This window comes from Saccopteryx leptura, chromosome 3, assembly GCF_036850995.1.
Source record: "Saccopteryx leptura isolate mSacLep1 chromosome 3, mSacLep1_pri_phased_curated, whole genome shotgun sequence".
Taxonomy (NCBI): Eukaryota; Metazoa; Chordata; class Mammalia; order Chiroptera; family Emballonuridae; genus Saccopteryx; species Saccopteryx leptura.
Genome location: NC_089505.1, coordinates 283,977,540 through 284,004,827, shown reverse-complemented (window position 1 = coordinate 284,004,827; position 27,288 = coordinate 283,977,540). Strand labels below are relative to the sequence as shown.

Below are 27,288 nucleotides of genomic sequence, written 5' to 3'. Positions count from 1 at the left end.
CCAAGCTACTGGCCAGGGCCAATTACAATATCTTATTTGTTCATTAATAATGGACAGAAATATTGTATACAGTCATTAAGTCATTTTCTAACAATTCATATTATGTAAATACTAAATAAGGAAATGATAGAAAAAAAGCTTTTTAATTTTTTTAGCAAGAACAAAAGATAGAGAGCCAGAGATATACAGGCAGACAGGAAGGGAGAGAGATGAGAAGCATCAACTCATAATTGCAGCACTTTAGTTGTTCATTGATTGCTTCTCATAAGTGCTTTTTCTGGGGGGCTGCCGCTAAGCCAGTGACCCCTTATTCAAGCCAACGACCTTGGGCTTCAAGCCAGCAACCTTTGGGCTCAAGCCAAAGACCATGGGATCATGTCTATGATCCCATGCTCAATCTGGCAACCCCACACTCAAGCTGATTAGCCTTTACTCAAGCCAGATGAGCCCACGCTCAAGCCACTGACCTTGGGTTTCGAATCTGGATCCTCAGTATCCTGGGTCAATGCTCTATCCACTGTGCCACCATCAGGCAGGAAAAAAAGATTTTATACATCATGAAAATAACTTCCAAGAGGTTAAGCCTTTGATGTTTTATTTTGCTTTTTTTCATTTTTTTCTTCGTTTCCAAGTGAGAGGAGGGGAGATAGAGACAGACTCCCACATGTGCCCCAACTGGGATCCACCTGGCAACCCCCATCTGGGGCCATGCTTGCAACCAAGCTATTTTTTAGCACCTGAGGTGGAGGCTCCACAGAGCCATCCTCAATGCCCAGGGTCAGTGCACTTCAACCAATCGAACTATGGCTCTGGGAGAGGAAGAGAGAGAGAGAAAGAGAGGGGGGAGGTGTGGAGAAGCAGATGGTTGCTTCTCCTGTATGCCCTGACCGGAAATCGAACCTGGAACATCCACACGCCAGGCCAAAGCTCTACCATTGAGCCAATTGGCTAGGGCCTTGTTAATTTTTTAATATTTTCTTCCTTACAAAAACAATACAATTACCATTGTAATGTAATTTATTATTTATTATATTTTAATATGGTAGGCCCTCTTATGAAATGCTAAAGAATTTTTTAAAAGATTTTTTTATTGATTGATTTTTTAAAAAATGTTTATTATACTGATTTTAGAGAGAGAGAGAGGAAGGGAGCTACAGGAACATTTATCTGCTCCTGTATATGCCCTGACCGGGGATTGAACCCACAACCTCTGCGTTTTAGAATGATGCTCTATCTAACCAAGTGAGCTATCTGGCCAGGACTATTTATTGATTTTTAGAAAGAGGAAAAAGAGAAGGGGGTGGAGCGGGAAGCATCAACTTTTAGTAGTTGCTTCTCATATGTCCCTTGACAGGGCAAGCCTGAGGTTTCAAACTGGCGACCTCTACATCCAGTGCACCACCACAGGTCAAGATGATGTAAAAGAATTTCTTTTGAGAAATACTGCCTGCCTGTGAAATATAAAATTGGAAATGCAGAATGATCATAAATATGTGAGAAAGCTTTTAAAATCAACTTGCATTATATTTGTAAGTTACCTGTCAGAGGTATTTTTTTATTGCCCAAGTTTCCACAGCTACTGAGAACACACTGAACTCTTAACATAGAGATTAGTACATTTTGGCAGTCTTCTTTCTTTAAACTTCTGAATGACTTGATGTCTTCAGACATTGGGTGCATGATGGTTAATCACCTACATTACTAAGAAAGTCCTCACACTTCTTGCAACCACCCTTCCATTTTAATAGTCTAATTTACCTAAAGTGTATTTGACATGAATGAAGCTTAGAAATAGAAAATTCCACTATACCTTTGGTGATTAACTACTATTACCTTAAAAATTCACATTTAAAGTATAAATTCCAAGTCCCTTTTATCTGATTCATAATTTTATTCATTTTTCTCATTTTTAATATAGAAATACTATACAATTTGTTTCCAGTGTCTTATGAGTTTTTTAATAGTTTAAGTATAATTTATTAACAATATCCCATAAGTATATTATTTCTTAAATAAACCTAATATTCATAGCATCAGGCATAAATATTTTCTTCTCCATACACATTCCTCTGACTTGGATCCAGGACAGGTAAACTTGGTATCTCATACTCTGGTTTTCTAGCTTAAAGTTGAGAAAAGGCCCATTGTATGACATTTTAGGCCTCTGTGTTTGCTCTTATAAAGACCATACAAATAAAGGGACCAGTCAAGGCAGTAATGAGCTAAAACCACCAAATGGCAAATAAATTTCAGTAAGGAGTAGTCTAGAAGTTTTCAATTGACTTAACAGGCAAAATCCACTGAGCCCCACATCTGCGAGTGTTCTTCACACTCAAGCTCCTAGGACATTGCATTTTCCTATGAAATCCACTAGGAAGGCCACTTACTTGTACTTATAAATGGAATGCTTTGATACACTTTCATTAATGTCTTATAATAATTTTATAAACCAAACAGGTGGCTGCTTAGGGAATAGTAGAAATTCATAGAAATATTTCCATTTCACGAAAAAAGTTATTTCCATTTCATGATCTGTTTACCATTGCTAGTGGTTCTGTCAACCTTTGTGTATGTTTTACCCATCCTGAGAACATACATATAACCAACCTTGAACAAGTTTTCTTCTTCACTGAACAAAGTCAACCTAAATATAATTCCTGTTTTATTTGAAGAGTAAAGAAATTTTGAATCTGTATTTCTTCTAATTTTACTTTCTTACAACTATAAAACAAGATAATTCTATTGCCATAGGTATCTATAGCTGTTTAACAAACATTTACCCCCAAACTTAGCAGCTTAATACAACATATTTACTATTTTGCATTTTTGAGAGTTAGGAATATGGGTGCAGCTTAGCCGAGTCCTCTGCTCAAGCTCTCTTAGAGGAGTGCAATCAAGGTGTTGGTCCACAGTCTCTTCCAAAGCTGGAATAAAGTTGTTGCTTGGTACTATAGTCATTGATAAGCTCAACTGGGGGAAGATCTACTTCTAAGCTCACTCATATGATTCTTTGCCTGATTCATTTCCACTCTCGGGTTGCTGGGCTCAGAGCTGTTTCCTTTAGCTGAAGGCCGTCTACATTTCCTTGCTACATTCGCCTCTCCAACATAGTAGTCTGCTTCATCAAAGCATGCAAGCCAAAAAAACAATTGTGCCAGCAAGATGGAAGTCATAGTCTTTATACCTACTCTTGAAGGGGACATTCCATCACTTTGCTGTTCTTAGGTCCAGTCCACAGTTGGGAAAGGGATTATATAAATATATACAAAGGTGTATATATATATAGCAAGAGGTGGAAATCATTAGCAGACATGTCAGAAGATGCCCATCATGTGTGTAAAGCAGTTGTAACTTTTTTTATATGTTTAAAAGGTCGTCTTGGCCAGTGAAATCTTTTTATGTGACGATGAGCCCTCTCAACACTACTTCAGAACTTTGAAAAGCACTTTTGCTTTCTAAAATCAAAACACATCTTGAGAACAGCAACTCTGTAGAAACCCTGGTTCATTTTAATGAATACTACTAAGATTCTGGGTATAGAAATGCATACTACTTTGTTTTTCTTTAGTACTTGGGTTAAGTTAGCCCAATTCAGTAACAAGAGCCTGAGAATATACATATTTTTAAAATATCATAAATATCGTTAATTCATTCTGATAAAGTATTAAATTTCAGTATTACAATTTAACATATCTACTTGATTTTTTAAATCCATCTAAAAGAATTATATCCACTATTTTAAAAATATATAAGCCATAACATTTTTAACTAAATTTCAGATAATGATACTATTACTAGTACCCATCCCACTAACTATGTATATACTCAGGTTACATTGTTATAATTTTTGGGTCTGTTGTATACTTTTCCCCAGTTTAAGTTTATTTTTAATCAAATGGTTTTAATATTAATAATTTGGTAGTAGCTTTTAGCTGGTAGTCCTGACTTGAGTTAATATTTATAAAACACTTAAAATAGTCTGGTAATAGTGAACAATACATGTGTCCATTAAATAACTTTAAAATATATACTGAATAATGGCATTTTTTAGGGTATAATGTACTTTGGTTTTTTACTTATTTATTTATTTTTAATTTATTGATTTTGAGAGAGAGGAAGGAAGAGAGAGAGAGAAACAGGAACATCAGTCTGTTCCTATATGTGCCCTGACCAGGGATTGAACTGGCAACCTCTATGCTTTGGGACAATGCTCTAACTAACCAGGCTATCGGGCCAGGGCACTTTGGTTTTTATTTCTTAATTGATTTTAAAGAAGGAGGGAGAGAAGCATTGATTTGTTGTTCTACTCATTCGTGCATCCATTGGTTGGTTCTTGTACATGCCCTGAGGATCAAACCCGCAACCTTAGCGTATCGAAATGATGCTCTGACCAAGTGAGCTACCTGGCTAGGGCTGTACTTTGTTGTTAAACTACAGGTTTGTCCAATTTAACTTTATCATTCTTTTATTTTTTTTAAATAAGATATATTTGCTCTTTATTTTCCCTCTTTGCTGAACTAGCAAACTTGATTTTTCCTGTTATATACATTAGTCTCTTACTTTAAATTACCATATATAAGTTTCATATGGATACATACACCAAATTATACACTTTAATTAGAATTTTATCAAAAGCTCTTAAAAACCTTAATTTATATAACAAATTATATTCAGGAAATATCATAGCTAATACCCACATTACATTCATTGTTCTTCTACACTAGTATGTGTTTTACAATTAAATAAGGAACATGGAGGGCTTATATGGTGATTATGTGGTAGTATATATTTTTTCTTTTTGACTAAGACTTTTTAGATTAGGCTACTAGTTATAAGTGAGGCGATTTTCTTATTCTGTGTTTTTGGAGATACTAGAGAGGACATCAAGTGGTTAGACTGGGTTTTATGAGTAATAAAAAGGAAGAATATAAATAAATATTTTTGCCCAACTGGTGGTGGTATAGTGGCTAGAGTGTCAACCAAGGACACTGAGGTCCTTGGTTGGAAACCCCAAAGTCACTAGCTTGAGCACAGGCTCGTTTACTTGAGTGCGGGCTTGCCAACTTGAATGTGGGATCACTGACATCCCACGGTCACTGGCCTAGCTTGAGCCCCGCACCCTACCCCCATCCCCATCAAGGCACATATGAGAAGCAACCAATGAACACCCAAAGTGAAGCAACTACAAGTTGATGCTTCTCATCTCTCTCCTCCCTCTCTCTCTCCTCCTCTCTCCCTAAAATTCAATTTTAAAAAAGATACCATTTTTTGAAGTTTTGTCTCAATTTTTCCTTTAACTTTTTAAAAATTATTATTAAGTGAGAGGTGGGGAGGCAGAGACAGATTCCCGCATATACCCTGACCGGGATCCACCCAGCAAGCCCTGTACCAGGTGATGCTCTGCCTCCATGACTACTGCTCCATTGCTGGGCAACTGAGCTATTTTAGCACCTGAGGCAAGACCATGGAGCCATCCTCAGTGCCCTGCCCATGGCCAAATTTTGCTCAAACCATTCGAGCCATGGCTGCGGGAGGAGAGGAGAGATGGGGTGGGGGTGTAAAGAAGTAGATGGTTGCTTCTCCTGTGTGCCCTGACCAGGAATCGAACCCAGGACTTCCACACACCAGACTGATGCTCTACTACTGTGCCAGTCGGCCAGGGCCTCCTTTAATTAACTTATTTTGGGGCAAAATATACATGTATCTACTGGTGATAGTTTTTAATACTGGTCATTTTGTGCCCAATGCCATTTTGCCTTTTATTAAAAATCCTTAGGTAAACATAGATTTTTTTTTTTACTAAGCATTGTTTTATTCTGCATTCTCAAAGCCAATTCCAATGTCAGAAAATAAAATCAAATTAATATAAAAATGCATTATAAGCAATATTAACTTTAGAAAACTTTAGATACAAGCATCATACATGTTATAGTTTAAGACTTTTTCTTAAAAGTATTATGTGCTTCCTGTAAACCTCCCTTTCCTTTCTAATAAACCTAGCATGAATTTTAGCTAGAGTATACAGTGAGTGAGAGTCAAGAATGCAAAATTCTATTAACCTATTCACAGAAAAAATTGGAAGGAGATAAAGGAGTGGTTGTATATCTGAATGCTGGAACTGTTATTCTTTTTTCTGCTTGTTTGTATTTTATCAAATTTTCTATAATGAGTATGTCTTGTTTTTAGAATGTGAAAATATTATGATTTAAAATTTAATATGATTTTAAATATTATTTAAAATATGATCTAAAAAAAACTAAATACATGTAATGAAAGTATATCAGTACAGCATTTATATAAGATTTCTTATATAGCAGCCTTGCCTAATATACAAGATGGGGCAAAAGTAGGTTTACAGTTGTTTGTATGGAAAATAATACAATAAATAATAATACAAGAGCCTGACCGGGCGGTGGATAGAGAGCGTCGGACTGGGATGCAGAGGACCCAGGTTCGAGACCCTGAGGTCGCCAGCTTGAGCGCGGGCTCATCTGGTTTGAGCAAAGCTCACCAGCTTGGACCCAAGGTTGCTGGCACAAGCAAGGGGTTACTCCGTCTGCTGAAGGCCCATGGTCAAGGCACATATGAGAAAGCAATCAGTGAACAACTAAGGTGTCACAACGAAAAACTAATGATTGATGGTTCTCATCTCTCTGTTCCTGTCTGATCCTATCTGTCCCTCTCTCTCTCTGTAAAGAAAAAATAATAACAATAATAATAATACAAGAATAAACTGTGTTTCCCATACTTACAACTGTAAATTTGCTTTTGCCCCACCCTGTATATGCAAACTAAGATGATTAGCATGACTTTTTAAGAATTCATCTATATATATTTATAACATTCATAAAAATCATCTTTAAATCCATTATTAGGTTAACTACTGTATATGTGTTCATTTGTATTGTGTGCTTTTTTAAAATCTAGATGAGAAATATTCGATTATCTGACTTCACTGAATCCTTGAAAAAGATAAAACGCAGCGTGAGCCCTCAAACCTTAGAAGCATATATACGTTGGAACAAGGACTTTGGAGACACCACTGTTTAAGCAAATACCTTGTAAGCCTGCCGAATATTTTACTTACCAAGAGAGAAACAAACCAGCTTCAGTGAATAGTTATCAGCTACAGAAACTCAGCCAAGTTTACATGACTTTTCCTAGTCTTATAATTATTTGTGCATCCCAGAAGATAAACCATAAAACAAATTTAAATAAAATATACAAATAAATGGAATATTTTGTTTAAGGCCTTCTCGCTTTGATGGTCATGGTTATCCCTATGGACAGTGTAAGTCAGAGAGCACAAAACTGATTCTGGTCTTCTTTACTAATATAATCAGAATGTAAATAATAATTTGTATATTGTGTTGCGATGAAAGTATTCCAGAGACAGTACATGATGGAAGACACGAGAGCTGTTGGTTGTCTTCTGATGTCTTTTTATAAAATAATAGTTTTTTCTATTTTCCTCTTCTACTGTCTTTACTCTGTGTTATTAGAACGCCAAACATTAAATTTCTTTTTTTTTTTTTTCCAAATTGTGTGCCAAATGAAACTTCTTTCTGTGTAACAGAAATAGGAAAAAGGATTTTGAAGGCTTTTTCTTTTTTTTTTTTGAAGGCTTTTTCTTTATAAATCTATAGACATTAAACAAACTTTTTTTCACTTTTTATTTTTCTAGTACCTTTCTACCAGGCAATTTAGAAAGCAAGATGATAGCAGCAAAACAAGTCTAGTAAAATAGAAATTTGGAGGTTTTGAGTAACATATAGATCAATCTTCATGTGACCACAGTATTTTTTTTTCTAATATATTTGTGAGAAATCTACTGTAGACTGGTAACTTATTCCTAATGGAAATTATTTTGTGCTAGAATTATTCTAATTTTTAAGAAAGCCAGTTTTAACAGCTGTATAACTGGTTCCTGTGTAAGAGAAGGGAAGTACTGGGAATGAAGACAGTTTTAATTTATTGCTTATTTCTTACTGTTTACAGGATAATAATAAGCCAGTGGACCTACCATCTTTTATTCTTAGTAATTATTAATCCCTTCAATGAACTTTAAAAAATTACTGAATTTTTATAAAGTGCATACATTTTATAGTTTTCTTGTGCTCACTTTGTTAACAAGATGTAGTCAGTTTATCTGTCTTTTGTCCCCCCAAATGTACAGTAATTCTGTTTGTTGTTTGTATAAGTATGCCTGAATTTTTATTATAAAAATGTCATTGTAGGAAGTAGAGACCCATATCATGGCCTTTTAAATATTGTAATAAAGGCAAATGGACATTTGCCCTTAGTTTACTGGTTAAAAGTTAGTTTACAGAAATTGACTTTGGTGCTTTTATGTAAAATGTTATGGTTAGAAAGGATAGTTTTATAGTAGGAACAAGTACTTTTCATTTAGGAAAAATATCTTTGGTTTTGAGAGAACACATTAAAATTAAAGCCTTGCCCCTACTAGATTAGGCTTTTATAATGAATACATACATTCTTCTTAATTTTACTTTTGCCCTGGTTGAAGATTTATCTAAATATAGGTGTATGGTTTCTTAACATCCTGTGGGGTTTGTAGATGTAATGTAACTTAAATCGTGTCTCTTCTAATCATGACTTTTTAAAAATTTATTGATTTTAGAAAAGAGGAGTGGGGGTGAGAGAGAGAAACATTAATTTGTTGTTCACCCATTCATGCAGTCCTTGGTTGATTCTTCTATGTGTCTTGACTGGGGATTGAACCCGCAACCTTGGCATATTGGGATGATGCTCTATCAGCTGAGCTACCTGGCCAGAGCCTAGTCATGCTTTTGAACTCCTTGGATAATAAAAATTACGGTTCAGATAAACAGAAAAAAAAACTTTTAAACCAGATCCATGCATATTTTAGGTCATGAGTAGTATCTTTTTAAGGTCTCAAACATTAAAGCATCAATTATAAAATACTGATAAAGATGATGAAATATATGTGACAACAAGAATTAAACATCCCAAATTAAAACATTTTCAATAAAGGTCAAAATTTCATTTTATATTTTCATTTAGTAAATGATTAACAACCTTGCAGGCAGGTGGCTCAGGAAAGGGTTGCTATTTAGACCCATCCTTGTACCAGCATCTAGCTCCTTGCTGGAACTGGAGAGGGACACTTTCCCAGGTGGCCAGACAGGATCTTGCTAGGTAAACATGTGGTAGACAGTTAGACACGAGCACAGCAAGGATGACCGGCCAGTTGTGTTCAGTTCCAGGCCCAAAGAAGCAGCAAAACCAGACAAGCAACACCCTGATTGCCTTCAGGACCAGCTCATTGATTAATGACCCCCCCTGCTTTGGCACCAGCCAATCAATAAAGACCACAGCTTTGAAAGGATACACCTGGAAAGCTGAGGAATATTCTATTGGGATGTTCTCCTGAGACCTCCAGATAATACCCTCAAGATGGAGGCCCATTTGGGCTCTCTATGGAGCACTCCCTCCCTGCATTTCCCCACCCCCCTCCCCTAGGTGTGTTTTTCTTGCTTCTCCTAAGCTTTAAAGGCCCTTCTTTTGTCTCTGTAACTTGTTTCCTGACTCCATTTCTTCTACAGCTTACTCCTCTACTTCTGTGACTTTCTAAATAAACTCTCAAAAACAAAAAGGAAAGAAAAAAGAAAAGGATTAACATTATTGATGCTTGGATAACTGATTAATCATACATATTAAAAGTCTGTGAGGTTCAAGGTCAATTTTAAAAATATTTTCATAATTCTATCTGCAATAATTTAATGTAGCTATGTTTATTGGGAAAGTTTTTAAATAACAAAGATTTCAAATATTAAAATAAGTACGAGTCAAGGTAATATTATAAACATCGAGTCAGATGTATGAATATCCATTCATATATAGCTATACGGTAATTTACTTTCCTGATCAAGTCTGTAGTTGAGCATAGTGCTAAAGAACTAGTTAATATGACTTCCTATGACAAGTTTTATTTTAAGTTGTATTTCTTTCATAGAAGGGCCATGAAAATAGGATAATAATAATAGTAGGAGGTATACGGAGTTGGTTTGGTCTTTTTCAACATAGAAGTTGCTAAGGTTTTTCAAATTAATATTAGACTTAGATTGTAACCTTTTGATTTTGCATTGAGTTCTATGTCAGATTACTTTCTAAAAGACAATACTTGATCATTAAATTTTAGTGTGCTCTTCATGATAATATGGCAGAGTTTGTAAACTAAATTGAAACTTATTGCTGTACTGGACTCTTAAGCAAAGGGAAAGATTCGATACTGTCTTTCAAGGCATCTTAAGGATAAAAGCTAAGATAATTTGCCTATTGAGGTGACCAGTTTCTGGCTTGCAAATATGCTTTGTGCTTGGGAAGAACTGGAGGAAAAGCAAATGCTAGAATTGTAATTTAAGGAAATATACAGTAGTCTTTGTTTATAATGTAAAATTCTATTTTGTACAAAAATTCTTTTGGTAGAATGAATCTTTTACAGTTTGTTTTTGGACTCTTGAGTCAAAGGTTTTTCCTTTAAACACCTGTCTCAATTTTAACCTGGTCTTTTGTACTTTTGTTCACAAGGAATGAATTAAAAGATTCAGTTGCATAAAAATGGGGTTTATCCTAATGGACTGGAAATAAATGATAAACTTTGTTTTGCCTTTAATTTTTTTATTTGAAACTTTTTGAGATTTCAGAGGTTGCAGTCTGATAATGAAGGAGTAACTTGTATTGGACTAATTCTCTTGCCAACAGCAATTATAAACTCTGAATAAAATATAAAAACAACCGCCCTGGCCGGTTGGCTCAGTGGTAGAGCGTCGGCCTGGCGTGCAGAAGTCCCGGGTTCAATTCCCGGCCAGGGCACACAGGAGAAGCGCCCATCTGCTTCTCCACCCCTCCCCCTCTCCTTCCTCCCTGTCTCTCTTCCCCTCCTGCAGTGAGGCTCCATTAGAGCAAAGATGGGCCGGGCACTGGGGATGGCTCCTTGGCCTCTGCCCCAGGCGCTAGAGTGGCTCTGGTCCCGACAGAGCAACGCCCCGGAGGGGCAGAGCATCGCCCCCTGGTGGGCAGAGCGTCGCCCCCTGGTGGGCGTGCTGGGTGGATCCCGGTCGGGCTCATGTGGGAGTCTGTCTGACTGTCTCTCCCCATTTCCAGCTTCAGAAAAAAACAAAAAAAACAATCAGAAGGCCTGACCTGTGGTGGCGCAGTGGATAAAGCGTCGACCTGGAAATGCTGAGGTCGCCGGTTCGAAACCCTGGGCTTGTCTGGTCAAGGCACATATTGGAGTTGATGCTTCCAGTGCCTCCCCCCCTTCTCTCTCTCTGTCTCTCCTCTCTCTCTCTCTCTCTCTCTTTCTCTCTCTCTCTCTCTGTCTCTCCCTCTCCTCTGTAAAAATGAATAAATAAATAAATAAATCAGAAGACTGTAGAGAGCAATCAAACATGAAGCAACTGCACAATCTAATAAACTAGGAGAGATCCACATTAACTAGCTTTTACCCGGAGGGAAATTTACATTTTGTACAGTGTGCTTGGAAATAGAATTCAAACAGAATGTGACAGTCTTGCTTGGCTTAGAAGTCATTTGGGGTTTCTAGAACAGTGGAAGTTAAGGAAGTCTTGGAAAGGAGAAAGCTTTAAGTATGTAAGCCCCAAAATCTGCTTACATATTCCTTTCAAACTACCTGTGCAGTGTGATTTTCATAGGAACCCAGCAGAAAGCAGTAGTTGAAGTCTAAGGAACAGAGTGGAGGTAGCAACTTCTAGGGTAATAAAGAGTTGGAAATTCAAATTCCACCAAGAGGAATTTACACTTCAGGATTCCTAGTGAAACCAAAAGGGCTATGCCTTAAATGGAAGGACAACATCCTAGAACTAAGGACTGTATGTTAGGATTTTAGGCAAAATGGAAAGACACTGTAACGAAGCTCAAAATCAAGTTTTTACAGCATTTACGTTATCCATCACTAATTTAACAGCCAGAACAAAACACATTTTTTAGAAGAAAACAGAATCCAGAGTCTTCATAATATATCTGACACAAAGTCCAGAACACAATAAACAATTTCTAAAAATAAAAAGAAAATTATATGGCCTGACCAGGCAGTGGTGCAGTGGATAGAGAGTCAGACTGGGATGTGGAGGACACAGGTTCGAGACCCCAAGGTCGCAAGCTTGAGTGCAGGCTCATCTGGTTTGAGCAAAGCTCACCAGCTTGGACCCAAGGTCACTGGCTTGAGCAAGGGGTCACTCAGTCTGCTGAAGGCCCACGGTCAAGGCACATATGAGAAAGCAATCAATGAACAACTACGGTATAACGAAAAACTGATGATTGATGCTTCTCATCTCTCTCCGTTCCTGTTTGTCCCTATCTATCCCTCTCCCTGACTCTCTCTCTGTGTCTGTAAAAAAAAAGAAAGAAAAAAAAATTATATGAACCATACTTAAAATATAGAAGCTGAAGTACAGGTGACCCATATGTTGGAATTAACAAAATTATTTTAAAATAAGCTTTAAAATATGTTAGAGAATATACAGGGAGCAAAAGAGAGATGAACTGATTGGGATTCTCAGCAAAGAATCTAAAAACCAAAGTCTGGTGATGAAAAAATCAGAAATTAAACATATAGTATCTGAAAAGAATTTTCACTGGACAAGCTTAACAGTAAACTGGACACAGCAGAATTAAGACAACTGGAAGAGTCAATGCAATGATCAAACTGAAGCACAGAGGGAAAGAAAAGAATAAATAGAGATTTGAGACCTGAGGAACAATATCAGTCGACGTACCTATAATTTGGGTCCAGAAGGAGAGAAAAGGAAGAGAATGAGACAAATATTTGAAACAGTAATGCCTGAAAATTTACCAATAATGTTGAAAGACATCAACTTAACAGATTTAAGAAGTCCCGTGATCCCCAAGCAGAATAAATAAAACATAGATCGCATCTGGGTACATCTTACTGCAAAAATAATAATGATAATAATAATAAAAGCAGCCAGGGAAGAGAAATGACGTTACATTCAAATAGTAAAAAGTGATGGCTAACTTCATCAGAAATAACAAAATCCAGGAAATGATGGAAGGACATCTTTAAAGTATAATAATTAAAAATTAGCCTAATATTTTATGTCTAGCTAAAATAAGACAAAACCTGTTCCAAATAAATAAAAACCAAGAATATGTTGCTAGCAGACTGACAAAGTAAATGCTGTAAGAAATTCTTCAGTTGAGGGAAAATGATCCTTAATGGAAACCTGTGTCTTTAGGAACAAATTAAGAACTTTGGAAGTGATATATCAATAAATACAAAAGATAATTTTTTCTTAATTTCTCTATTTACTGACTTTAAAAAACGTACAGCGTGTAATGTTTGTATGTAAAAGTAAAATAGCTCTGTTTTTCAACCTTTTTATGTTTGAAGACTGATGAAAACAATTATTTTGGGGACCGCTTAGGCAGAAATCACCCTGGGATGTGAGGGTGATCTGGCTGCGACATCTGTCACCCCATTGATTTGGCTGATCTGGCTGGCTAGGCGGGTGTCCCCTTCCTCCCTCACCGCTCCATGTGTGTCCCTCCTGAAGCTGCGCACTCGGTCGAAGAGGATGACCTTCCCCACTAGAGGAGAGGACCGTTCTTCGGTCAAGGGTATACAAGTAGCTGCGCTCCCCTGCTAGAACCTCCAAACAAGTCTCAAGCTTCATTTGTAGGAGAACATAGGGTAGTCAAGCTTCCAAGACTCCAGACACATCCAAAATTTAAAAATATATATATAAAAAACGGAAAGAAAAAAAAAGAAAAAGAAATCACCCTGAGCGTAAGTGAACTTGACTAAGATCATGGGTCTATAATCTTCATACATCAGGGTGGTGAACACTTTCACAGACCAGCATGCAATTTCTAGCAGACCAGTCCGCAGACCAACGGTTGTAAAACACTGAGTAGAGAACAAAGTACACAAAAAGGCAGTAAATGGAATTACATTGAAATATAGTTATTGCCTGGCCTGTGGTGGCGCAGTGGATAGACTGTTGACCTGAAACGCTGAGGTTGTTGGTTTGAAACCCTGGGCTAGCCTAGTCAAAGGCACATACAACATGCAATCAGTGAGCAACTAAAGTGAAGCAACTGAGTTGATACTTCTCGCTCCCCTCTACCCCCCCCCATGTAAAATCAATAAATAAAATATTTTTTAAAAGATGATTATATTGTACACAAAATAGTATACTATTAAGGTAAGCTAGACTGATGAGTTAAGGATGCCTCTTATAATCTCTCACCCAGCTAAAAGGATATGGGACAAAGTCTAACAGAAACCAAGCACCAGCTTCCAAGCATTCTCTTCCAGTGGAATCAGACAGGATGTACTTAATTCCTCCAGCTTCAACATATGACAACGTGCGAAAGGGTTAGGCCATATTAGGCAACAGTGATCCACTCTTATCAGGGAATGGTGGGAACTTACCCCTACATCCAAGTAACCAGATGCCAGTCAAGAGCCAACTTTACAAACAGGACTTGCAAAGAATAGCAGTCTTAGGCCTGGCACTTTAACTCTTCAAAGTGGTTCAAAACAGGGTCATAGAGGGGAAAATGGACATATGGTGGCTCAAAGTGGGGAGTCAGAGACAAAGTAGGGCAAGGAGGGTGTGTCCAATGATGGGCAACTTGTTATGGGATGTTAGGGACAGTGAGGAAGTTATTCACGTGGTGAGCAGCGGCAACCTGGAATGAGGAAAAGCACTCAAGCATAAAGAGGAGAGTGTCAGTGTGGAGGAAAGATGTCAGAAAGGTGGCAGGTTGGTTAGATACAGGGTACCTGATCAAATAAGTAAATATATTAACATAATAGACCACATTTCTCACTGTCAGAAAGTAATTATGAATACAGAAAGGTTATTAATACAAGGGTTATGAATACAGAAAGAGCAAAAACTAGAATGAAACCTGTGGGTTGAATTGGATTTAAGAGTATGACTCTATGGCCCTGGCAGGATAGCTCAGTGGATAAAGCATCAACCTGGTGTACCTGAGGTCACCAGTTCTACCTCTGGGCACATTGGAGAAGCAATCAATGAGCACACAACTAAATGGAACTAAGTAAAACGAGTTGATGCTTCTCAAGTCAATGGAAAAAAAATATTTTAAGTCTGAATTCATGATTTAAGACAAAAATATGTAGATTTATGTGACTGTACATATGTGTGTATGTATCCATATACATAAATTCCCTAGTTCTCAACATTGAGAGGCCTGAGAGCAATTATACCCCCAAAAACAGTGGCACCAAAATACCCACCCATGTTTTGCCTTCCAAATTCTTCATTTAGTCTGCTAATGCTGCCATGGTTTTTTTTTGTTTGTTTGTTTGTTTTACAGAGACAGAGAGTCAGAGAGAGGGATAGATAGGAACAGACAGACAGAAACGGAGAGAGATGACAAGCATCAATCATCAGTTTTTCATTGCGACACCCTAGTTGTTCATTGACCGCCCCCTCACATGTACCCTGACCGCGGGGCTACAGCAGACCGAGTAACCCCCTGCTCGAGCCAGCGACCCTGGGTCCAAGCCAGCGAGCTTTTGCCCAAACCAGGTGAGACCGCACTCAAGCTGGCGACCCCGGGGTCTCGAAATTGGGTCCTCCGCATCCCAGTCCAACGCTCCATCTGCTGCACCACCGCCTGGTCAGGCAAAGCTGCAACATTTTTAGATTTTTTTTTTAAGACTTTATTTATTGATTTTAGAGAGAGGAGAGAGAAAAGGAGGAGGAGGAGGAGTGGGAAGCATCAACCCATAGTAATTGCCTCTCATGTGTGCCTTCACCTGGCAAGCTCAGGGTTTCGACGACCTCAGCATTCCAATTCTACACTGTATGCACTGTGCCACCACAGGTCACGCTTGGGTGTTTTTTAAAGCAGCACCTCACTTCTTGGTATCAAAATCTTAGTCTAGTTGGGTTGCCCTAATAAAAATACCATAGACTCGTGACTTAAAAACAAAACTTATTTTCACATTTCTGAAGGGTGGGCAACTCCAAGATAAAGGTGCTGGCCTATTTAGATTCTGATGAGAGTTCTAACTGGCTTGTCAACAGCCACCTTCTCTCCTTCTCTCTGTGTCCTCATATGGCAGAGAGACAGCAAGTTCGCTGGTGTCTCCTTTTAAGGGCACTATTCCCACCAAAAGAGTTTCATCTTCAAGACCTTAGCAAACCCTAATTATATCCCAAAGATCCCATGTCAAAATATAATCACATTAGGATGTGGAGCTTCAACATGTGAATAGACACAAAATTTCAGTACCATGACATCCATTAAAGGAAGCAGGGTTCCTTGGTGAAATGGCCAATTCCAAAGTTGGGGCAGAGAATGGAGAGTAGTGGGCAAAAGTAGGTTTACAGTTGTGAGTATATGAAATAGTTTTAATCATTGTACTATTTTCATATGAACAACTGTAAACCTACTTTTGCTCACTTCTGTACATGATGAACCTAAGAATATCTTGTGCCAGAAAAGAAGAGAGTGCTCAAAGACTGGTGAGAATGAGTCATTCATTGATTGGAGTTTCTCCCATTGGACAGAAATGTTCTTATTTGAACATCAAAATAAGTAATTATAGTACTGGATTATAACCTATCAGGTAAAATAAGCCAAGAACCAATGTGGTTATATATATATCTATATCTCTCTCTATATATATATATAGTATTATGTAGTATATTTATATATACACAATAAATACAAGAACAAATTGATGAAGAGTTTTTTTTTTCTAACAGAGAGAGGGACAGATGGGAAGGGAGAGATGAGAAACATCAATTCTTCCTTGCTGCACCTTAGTTGTTCATTGATTGCTTTCTTGTAAGTGCCTTGGCATGGGGAGTAGGGTAGGGGTGCTACAGCAGAGCTAGTGACCCCTCAAGGAGGCTTGAGCCAGCAACCCTGCGCTCAAGCCAGCGACCTTGGGCTTCGAGCCAATGACCATGGGGTCACATCTACGATCCCACACTCAAGCAACCTGCATTCAAGCTGGTGAGCCTTGCTCCAGTCGGATGAGCCCACGCTCAGCTGGTGACTTTGGGGTTTCGAATCTGGGTCCTCTATGTCCCAGTCCAAAGCTCTATCCATTGCACCAGAGCCTGGTCAGGCAATTGAGATATTTTTATATGGTTTCAAAGTGGATCCCTACCAAACATTAATTAGAAAGGGGGAGCTTTTTTATAGTGGGAAAACCTGGCAGATGCCACCTCAATCTTATGATGAAAGTTATTAATGGGCTAAATTTCACTTAATAGGGTCAATGAGAAAAACGCAGTCACACCTCAGTAATATTTCTGACAAAGATGCATAACCTGAATTTACACCAGGAACATTTTACAATATTGCTGGCATTTAATTCTCAAAAGCGGCAAGCTCACGAAAATGAGGTAAAAATGGTCCATACTGAAGGGATTAAACGGAATGACAACTATTGCTTCTCATCCTACTTCTCCACCCAGTCCTTGAGAGTAAGGTGACCAACTTTTTTACAATGAAAAAGACAAAAATAAATTGAAGAAAACATCGTAAATAAAATAAACATTTTATTCATTGCAATAATACTGATAAATGCATAATATTGATAAAAACATTTGTAATGTTTTATATTGCAATTATGCTTCCATGCCTATTAACTTTTAATAATAATTATTGATATTTTTAAAAAGTACTCATTTAGATACAAATATGTCACATCACACGCAATGGATCAACTGCATCAATCGAATACGAACATTTACAGATTGGTCTTCCAACATCAAAAAGAGGACATGTAGGAGAACACTTTTCCATGGAGGTCAGAACTTATAAAAGAAGGACTATCCTCCCTAAAAGAGGACGATTGGTCACCTTATTGAGAGACTTGGGAGCCACTCTAGACTTGGAAGCCACTCCCGCTGGAGCCTTCACGTCTACAGCACACAAGGGGATGGGGGGCGGGATCAGGAGGTCAGGGCACGCACTTCCGTCACCACGTTGCTTGCAGCCAATCGGCTTTCGACGCTCCACCCCTTCCGCTCTAGGAAAGAAGCAGCTCGCAGAGCGTCTTCCGGCGGGCGTTGTGCCGCTCCTTATCATGGTGAGTTGGTTGAGGGTGTGCGGGTTTCGGTGGTAGGTAATTCCTCTTACCTTCTCTCCTCCCAAAGCGGCCCTGGAATACCTCAGCTGCTCGGAGGCGGGGTCGTCGGAGTTGTGCTGAGGCGCCTAGGAGAAGCGGCTGGCGCCCGAAAGGTTTCCTCCAGAGCTCTGAGTCCCCCTCGTTCTCTCACCTTGTTCCTTTGCCGCTGGGGGTACCCAGCCGCTGCAGGCCGAGCTGTCAGCTCCTGGCGCGTTGATGGCTTCCCCCTGCCGAGATTTCCTTCGTGTGGAAATAAATTTTTGCCGGAGTCAGCGACTACCACGCTAGTAGAAGACCTGAAAACAAATGCACAGCGACAACGACCATGATAGTGGTGTGATATTAACAGCAGCGACGTTAACGCCGGCATAAATAAAGAAGGTTACGTTACGAGTTAGGGTTTTAAGGCGGACACCCCGCTCTGCAGCTTGGCTTTACTGAGGGCCGGGCAGCCTCATTAGGCAGCAACTCTCAGAAGGCTGGTGACTGGAGAAAGTCTTAAGTGTGGGTAGAGCATCTTATGGCAGCTTTTTTCTATGATTTTGATCCCAGTGTACCCTATGGCTTGGGAGATATGATATTTCTAAATTAGGGAAGTTACTCATTTTATGCTTGTATAAATCAAGTTCTTAGTTCTCGGAATTTTATCTAAAGATAAGCAGTCGATTGTGATTTCTGGGTTAGAAAAGGTACAAATAACTTTATCAAAAAAGTTAATGGGTCGCCTACATGTGAGAAAAGGATCACATTCCTATGCCCAAGCCATCGTCACTATTACATTTCTCCCTTGAATGGATGTGGCCGAAAAACGGATGTGGCTATTCACATACTCTATCTCCTGTGAATTTTCTGCAATTTCTCCTTACACACAGAAAGTGGGTAACAGTTTACCTTTTTAAGCTAACCAGATAACCTCCAGTTATACTCTTCAAAACATTTACAGTTGTGGCCAGATTTAGAGTTTAAAAATTTGTTCCACCCCCTTGCTTAAAGTTCATGATATTTTTCTGAAGCCCTGAAGTAATGTTTAGCATGGCCTACAGAGCCATCTGTAGTGAAGTTTCTTACCTTTACAGCTTTTTTTTTGCACATTCATACATCCGTATTCCCGCCACTTTAAAGTTTGTAGCTCTCTAAGAATTAAGCCTTTGTACCTAATTTGTACATGCTATTCTATCTGCCAGAGACCTCCCTCTCCTACCCCCCATCCTTATCAATATAACCCTTACATGTTCTTTAGTATCTTTCATGAGCCTTTCTGCCATGTGTCAAGATCCTGTTAAGTGCTTGCTTTATGCTTCCATGATAACTTGGGGCTTTATACCAATAACATAGCCCTTACTGGACTGTTAAAATTGGGTATTTACTTGTCTTTTTCACTTCCTAAATTGTAAGCTCTTTGAGAGCAAGACTCATGTATTCACTCTGTTATTCCCAGAGCCTTGTACAATGCCAGAGGATTTCAATAAATATTTGTTTTATAAAACAGTGAGTAAATAACTATGGCACTAAAGTTTTATGCTTTAAACAAAACTATATGAAAATAGGAGCTCTTAAGATTTATTTTAAAGTTTTGGGGGAAAGATTTTTATGATTCCCCTAGTATGTATTATTTAAAAGCATGTTGTGTGTGGGCGAAGCACAGTTCTCTTAGAAAATGGAAAGGACGTATAACCCTTCTCATTAGTGAAGTTACTAAAAAATTGAGACGAAGGCTATCCCATAGTAAAGTACACAGCATAAAAAAGCACTGGTTTGGAATAATATAGGAAGGCTTCGTGTAGGAAGTGAAACATGCACTAAGTACTTTCTGCTTTACTCTAATATTCTTAATCTATTGATTACTCACTTGATCAGGAAACAGGTCATGCAACTTGCTAAGTGTTATACGACTATAATAGCTTGTGTTAAGACAAGTTGCGCCTTTTCACTCTTGAGCAGTGCTTTTCAACTGCAGGTCTGGAAAAAAGTTAACCACCCTGATGTATGAAGATTATAGACCCAGTGATCTTAGTCGAATTCACTTATGCTCAGGGTAATTATCACTTATCCAGCTGTACATTAGTGATAATACTATTGAGGTTGTCTCAGATATCTTTGAAATTTGTAGGCTTCTTCAAACAACCTTTTGCACCGTGCAGAGCATTTGCAATTCATGTACAATAGACAAAAAGCATTTGGACAAATATGTAGTATTCAGTGCATCCATCATACATGTGGAGTTTGGAAATCAAGCACCAGCTTGTACCATGTTGCACTTTTAGGCACAGTAAGATATAAATATTTTTGTTGTGTGTTTCTATTTCCAGCTGGCTAGGTTTACTGTTCCCCAAGATTAAAAAAGTTGAAAACACTGCTCTAGAGTGGTATAATCTTCAGACACAGGTATACTAGCCTAGTTGGAGTAGATGATTCCTATCTGAAGCAAGAGACAATACTGCAAAGAAACTAAACCATTGAAAGCTTTGATTTCCAGATTGTAAAATTTGGAGTTTATCCTGATGATAGGAGTGGAGAGTCAATATAATTTTGGAAGTACTAACATGAATGTTAGGATATTTCTTTATTTTCAATATCAGATTGGCTTTAGAAATGCCTCCCCCCCGCCACCCTGGCCTTTTAGAAACCCCTTATTGCCTTAACTTAAAACTTTAAGTAACAAAAAATTGAAGGTGGGCTGAAGTTAGAAGAAACCCAATGAAAACAGTAGTAAGCAGAATTATCTTTGGGACCAAAATAACCTACACATAGTTCTTTAAAAACAGAGTACACTGATTAACATGAGCATTTATTACCATTTCAAAGGAAAATGGTATATTGTTTCTTTTTTTTTAAATTTTAATGGGGTGACATTAATAAATCATTGTACATATGTTCAGAGAGAAAATCTCCAGGTTATTTTGACATTTGATTATGCTGCATTCCCATCACCCAAAGTCAAATTGTCTTCCGTCACCTTCTAACCGGTTTTCTTTGTTCCCCTCCCCTCCCCCAATGCCCTTGTAACCACCCCACTCTTGTCCATGTTTCTGAGTCTCATTTTTATGTCCCACCTATGTATGGAATCATATAGTTCTTAGTTTTTTCTGATTTACTTATTTCGCTCAGTATAATGTTATCAGGGTTCATCCATGATGTTGTAAATGATCCGATGTCATCATTTCTTATGGCTGAGTAGTATTCCATAGTATATATGTACCAAAGCTTTTTTTTTTTTTTTTTTTTTTTTCCATTTTTCTGAAGCTGGAAACAGGGAGAGACAGTCAGACAGACTCCCGCATGCGCCCGACCAGGATCCACCCGGCATGCCCACCAGGGGCGACGCTCTGCCCACCAGGGGGCGATGCTCTGCCCTTCCGGGGCGTCGCTCTGCCTCGACCAGAGCCACTCTAGTGCCTGGGGCAGAGGCCAAGGAGCCATCCCCAGTGCCCGGGCCATCTTTGCTCCAATGGAGCCTTGGCTGCGGGAGGGGAAGAGAGAGACAGAGAGGAAGGAGGGGGGGGAGTGGAGAAGCAAATGGGCGCTTCTCCTATGTGCCCTGGCCAGGAATCGAACCCGGGTCCCCCGCACGCCAGGCCGACCCTCTACTGCTGAGCCAACCGGCCAGGGCCTATTCTTCCTTTCAAGATTGCTGAGGCTATTCATGTTCTCTTGTGGTTCCATATAAAATTTTGGAATATGTGTTCTATATCTTTGAAGTAAGTCATTGGTATTTTAATCGGTATTGCATTGAATTTATAAATTGCTTTGGGTAATATAGACATTTTAATGATGTTTATTCTTCCTAACCAGGAGCACGGTATATGCTTCCACTTGTTTGTATCTTCTCTGATTTCTTTTATCAGTGTTTTATAATTTTTCGAATACAAGTCTTTAATCTCCCTGGTTAAATTTATTCTTAGGTACTTTATTTTTTTGGTTGCAACGGTGAAGGGGATTGCTTCCTTAATTTCTCTTTCTGACAATTTATTGTTAGTGTATAAAAATGCCTCTGATTTCTGAGTATTAATTTTATATCCTGCCACCTTGCTGAATTTATTTATCAGGTCCAGTAGATTTTTTACTGAAACTTTAGGGTTTTCTATATACAATATCATATCATCTGCAAATAATGATAGTTTTACTTCTTCTTTTCCAATTTGGATGCCTTTTATTTCTTTTTCTTGTCTGATTGCTATAGCTAAGACTTCCAGAACTATGTTGAATAAGAGTGGTGAAAGGGGGCACCCCTGCCTTGTTCCTGTTCTTAAGGGGATTGCTTTTAATTTTTGCCCATTGAGTATGATGTTGGCTGTGGGTTTGTCATAGATGGCCTTTATCATGTTGAGGTATGTTCCCTGTATTCCTACTTTGCTGAGAGTTTTGATAATGAACGGGTGCTGGATTTTATTGATTTTTAGAGAGAGGGGAGGGGGGGAGGAGCAGGAAGCATTAACTCCCATATGTTCCTTGACCAGGCAAGCCCAAGGTTTCGAACTGGCAACCTCAGTGTTCCAGGTCGACGCTTTATCCCACTGCACCACCACAGGTCAGGCCGGGGTGCTGGATTTTATCAAATGCTTTTTCTGCATCTATTGAAATTATCATGTGGGTTTTCTCCTTCTTTTTGTTTATGTGATGAATCACATTGATTGATTTGCAAATATTGTACCAGCCTTGCCTCCCAAGAATAAATCCCACTTGATCATGGTGTATAATTTTTTTCATATATTGCTGGATCCAGTTTGCTAATATTTTGTTGAGGATTTTAGCATCTAAATTCATCAGGGATATTAGCCTGTAATTTTCTTTCTTTGTGTTGTCTTTGCCTGGTTTTGGAATCAGAATTATGCTCGCCTCATAAAAGGAGCTTGGAAGTCTTCCTTCCTCTTGAATTTTTTGAAATAGCTTGAGAAGGATAGCAGTTAGTTCTTCTTTGAATATTTGGTAGAATTCAGTTGTGAAGCCATCAGGCCCAGGACTTTTCTTTGCTGGGAGTTTTTTGATAACTGTTTCAATCTCATTTGTTGTAATTGGTCTGTTTAGGTTTTATGGTTCTTCCAGTTTAATTTTTGGAAGGCTATACTTTTCACGGAATTTGTCTATTTCATCTAGGTTAGGGATCCCCAAACTACAGACCGCGGGCCGCATGCGGCTCCCTTAGGCCATTTATCTGGCCCTGCCGCACTTCCGGAAGGGGCACCTCTTTCATTGGTGGTCAGTGAGAGGAGCATAGTTCCCATTGAAATACTGGTCAGTTTGTTGATTTAAATTTACTTGTTCTTTATTTTAAATATTTTATTTGTTCCTGTTTTGTTTTTTTACTTTAAAATAAGATATGTGCAGTATGCAAAGGGATTTGTTCATAGTTTTTTTTATAGTCAGGCCCTCCAACAGTCTGAGGGACAGTGAACTGGCCCCCTGTGTAAACGTTTGGGGACCCTGATCTAGGTTGTCTAGTTTTTTGGCATACAGTTCTTCATAGTGTTTTCTTAAAATATTTTGTATTTCTGTTGTGTCAGTTGTTATTTCTCCACGCTCATTTTTTTTTTTAAATTTTTTAAATTTGATTATTTTTTTTACAGAGACAGAGAGTGAGTCAGAGAGAGGGATAGACAGGGACAGACAGGAATGGAGAGAGATGAGAAGCATCAATCATCAGTTTTTCGTTGTACATTGTGACACCTTAGTTGTTCATTGATTGCCTTCCCATATGTGCCTTGACCGCGGGCCTTCAGCAGACCGAGTAACCCCTTGCTGGAGCCAGTGACCTTGGGCTCAAGCTGGTGGGCTTTTTGCTCTAACCAGATGAGCCTGCGCTCAAGCTGGCGACCTCGGGGTCTCGAACCTTGGTCCTCTGCATCGTAGTCAGACGCTTCATCCACTGTGACACCACCTGGTCAGGCCACTCTCATTTCTAACTTTATTTATTTGAGTACTCTCTCTTTTTTTTTGGTGAGTCTGGTTAAAGGTTCATCGATCTTGTTTACCTTTTCAAAGAACCAGCTCCTGGTTTCATTGATCCTCTGTATTGTTTCTTTAGCCTCTATGTCATTTATTTCTGCTCTGATCTTTATTATTTCCTTCCTTCTGCTACCTCTGAGCTTTACTTGCTGTTCTTTTTCTAGTTCTTTTAGATGCAGAGTCAAGTTTTTTATTTGAGCTTTTTCTAGCTTTTTAACGTATGCCTGTAATGCTATGAACTTCCCTCTCAGGACTGCTTTTGCTGTGTCCCATAAATTTTGAGTTGATGTATGCTCATTATCGTTTGTTTCTAGGAATTTTTTAATTTCTTCTTTGATCTCTTGGTTAACCCATTTATTACTAATAACATGCTATTTAGTTTCCAAGTGTTTTGTTTATTCATTTTATTGAGGAGAGAGAGAGAGAGAGAGAGAGAGAGAGAGAGAGAGAGGAGAGAGAGGAGAGAGAGACAGGGGGGAGGAGCTGGAAGCATCAACTCCCATATGTGCCCTGACCAGGCAAGCCCAGGGTTTCGAACCGGCGACTTCAGCATTTCCAAGTCGACGCTTTATCCACTGCGCCACCACAGGCCAGGCTAGTTTCCAAGTGTTTGAGTATTTTTCAGTTTTTCTGTTGTGGTTGATTTCTAGTTTCATGCCATTGTGATCAGAGAAAGTGCTCAATATGATTTCAATCTTCTTAAATTTGTTGAGGCCGCTTTTGTGCCCTAACATGTGGTCTGTCCTAGAGAATGTACCATGAGCACTTGAAAAGAATGTATATTCTGCTGCTTTAGGGTGAAAGGTTCTGAAGATATTTATTAAACCGAGTTGATCTAGTGTGTCCTTTAAGTCTGCTGTTTCTTTGTTAATTTTCTTTCTTGAGGATCTATCTAGTGATGTTAGTGGGGTATTGAAATCCCCTACTATTATAGTGTTGCTGTTGATCTCGCCCTTTAAATCCATCAAAGTCTGCTTTATATATTTAGGTGCTCCTATATTAGGTGCGTACATATTTATAACGGTTATATCTTCCTGTTGGATTGCTCCCTTTTTTTTTTTACATAAACAGAGAGAGAGAGTCAGAGAGAAGGATAGACAGGGACAGACAGGAACAGAGAGATGAGAAGCATCAATCATTAGTTTTTTGTTGCGCATTGCGACACTTTAGTTATTCATTGATTGCTTTCTCATATATGCCTTGAATGTGGGCCTTCAGTAGACCGAGTAACCCCTTGCTTGAGCCGGAGAACCTGGGTCCAAGCTGGTATGCTTTTGCTTAAGCCAGATGAGCCCGTGCTCAAGCTGGCAATCTCGGGGTCTCGAACCTGGGTCCTCGGCATCCTAGTCCAATGCTTCATCCACTGCGCCACCACCCGGTCAGGCAGGATTGCTCCCTTTATCATTATATAGTGACCTTCTTTATCTCTTACTATAACCTTTGTTTTAAAGTCCATTTTGTCTGATATAAGTATTGCTATCCCAGTGTTTTTTTTATTTCCATTTACGTGAAATATTCTTTACATCCTTTTATCTTCAGTCTATGTGCATCTTTTGTTTTAAGGTGTGTCTCTTGTAGACAGCATATGTATGGGTCCTGTTTTTTTATCCACGCAGCTACCCTATGTCTTTTGATTGGATCATTTAATCCATTTACATTTAAGGTTATTATTGATATGTAGTTGTTTATTGCCATTTTATTCTATAAAACTGTATTTCTCTTTTGCTATATTTTTTTTCTTCTTTGATCTGTTTACAACAGGCCCCTTAGCATTTCTTGCAGCATTGATTTGGTTGTAGTGAATTCCTTGAGTTTATTTTTGTCTGAAAAGCTTTTTATTTCTCCTTCAATTTTAAACAATAGCCTTGCTGGATAAAGTAGTCTTGGTTGTAGGCTCTTGTTCTGCATTACTTTGAATATTTCTTGCCATTCCTGTCTGGCCTCAAGTGTTTCTGTTGAGAAGTCGGAAGTCATCCTTATGGGGGCTCCTTTGTAGGTGATACCTTTTTTTCTCTAGCAGCTTTTAATAGTTTCTCTTTATCACTTAGCTTTGGTATTTTAATTATGATGTGTCTTGGTGTAGATTTCTTTGGGTTTCTCTTTAATAGAGTTCTCTGTGCTTCCTGAACTTGTGAGACGTTTTCCTGCCTTAATTTAGGGAAGTTTTCAGCTATGATATGTTTGAACAAAGTCTCTATCCCTTGTTCTTTCTCTTCTTCTTCAGGAACCCCTGTGATGTAGATGTTATTTCTCTTCATGCTGTCACAGAGCTCTCTTAGAGTTTCCTCCAACTTTTTGAGTCTCTTTTCTTTTTTCTGCTCCGCTTCCGTGCTTTCATTTATCTTGTCCTCTAACTCGCTGATTCGATTCTCAGCTTCATCCATCTTGCTTTTAATTCCTTCCATTGTGTTCTTCATTTCTGATATTATATTTGTTATTTCTGACTGATTCTTTTTTTATTATTTCAATGTCCTTTTTAATATTTGCTATCTCTTTATTTAGGTATTTGTAATGACCATCTGTTGTTCTAAGATCTTTGAGCATCCTAACAATCATTATTTTAAACTCTGCATCTGGTAATTTGGTTTTATCTGACTCATTAGGTTCTTTTCTGGGGATTTGTCTTGATTCATTTGTGTTGCATTTCTCTGCCTTCTCATTTTGTCTGTGTTAAAGAAGGTTTTGGCCAGTGGAGTCCACTGGGTGTGGCCTCTGTGTTCCCTAGGTGTGGTCTGTCTGCAGGCCTGCCACCCCCTTTGCTGCTGCTGCCTGGGGTTTTAGGGTTTGGGCGTTGCCGGTGCCAGCCCACTGGGGCTGTTGCTGTGGTTTCTGCTTCTCCTTCATGGGAGGGGCTGTGATCATGTGCTTGGGTGTACAAGCCTTGGTGGCCTCAGCCTTCGCCTGCTCCTGTGGGTGGGGTTATGCTTGGCCCTTAGGGCAGGGGTCAGCACCTCTGCTCAGCTGTGAGTCTCGCCTGATTCTGGGCTTTCGCCCCACACCTTCAGGAGGAGCCATCTCCCGGTCAGGTCACAAGGCTCGGTTCTGCGAGCGGGGGACGGCTGCCCTCCTTCGCCCTTGCTCAAGGGTGGGTCTCCACCCCTTCCAGGGCTCTCGCCCTTCCCCCGCAGGCTGGATTGCAGGCGGCCGGCAGCTGGGCTTGACCACTTTTGCACGTCCCTTCCTCCCCAGCCGGG

The 27,288-nt window shown here is 39.0% G+C and overlaps 2 protein-coding genes across 8 annotated transcripts in view; both read left to right on the top strand.

The window, feature by feature from the left end:
- SPAST (spastin) overlaps positions 1 to 10,645 on the top strand; it is a 75,062-nt gene extending 64,417 nt beyond the window's left edge. For all 6 annotated transcript variants that reach the window (XM_066378573.1, XM_066378572.1, XM_066378571.1 and 3 more), the window contains one exon: positions 6,928 to 10,645. In XM_066378573.1, the coding sequence (XP_066234670.1) occupies positions 6,928 to 7,050 (123 nt within the window). In that variant the 3' untranslated portion in view covers positions 7,051 to 10,645. The remainder of the gene's footprint in view (positions 1 to 6,927) is intronic.
- Positions 10,646 to 18,058: 7,413 nt separating this feature from the next.
- Positions 18,059 to 27,288, top strand: part of SLC30A6 (solute carrier family 30 member 6) — a 51,411-nt gene continuing 42,181 nt past the window's right edge. For both annotated transcript variants that reach the window (XM_066378578.1, XM_066378577.1), the window contains exon 1: positions 18,059 to 18,112. In XM_066378578.1, the coding sequence (XP_066234675.1) occupies positions 18,110 to 18,112 (3 nt within the window). In that variant the 5' untranslated portion in view covers positions 18,059 to 18,109. The remainder of the gene's footprint in view (positions 18,113 to 27,288) is intronic.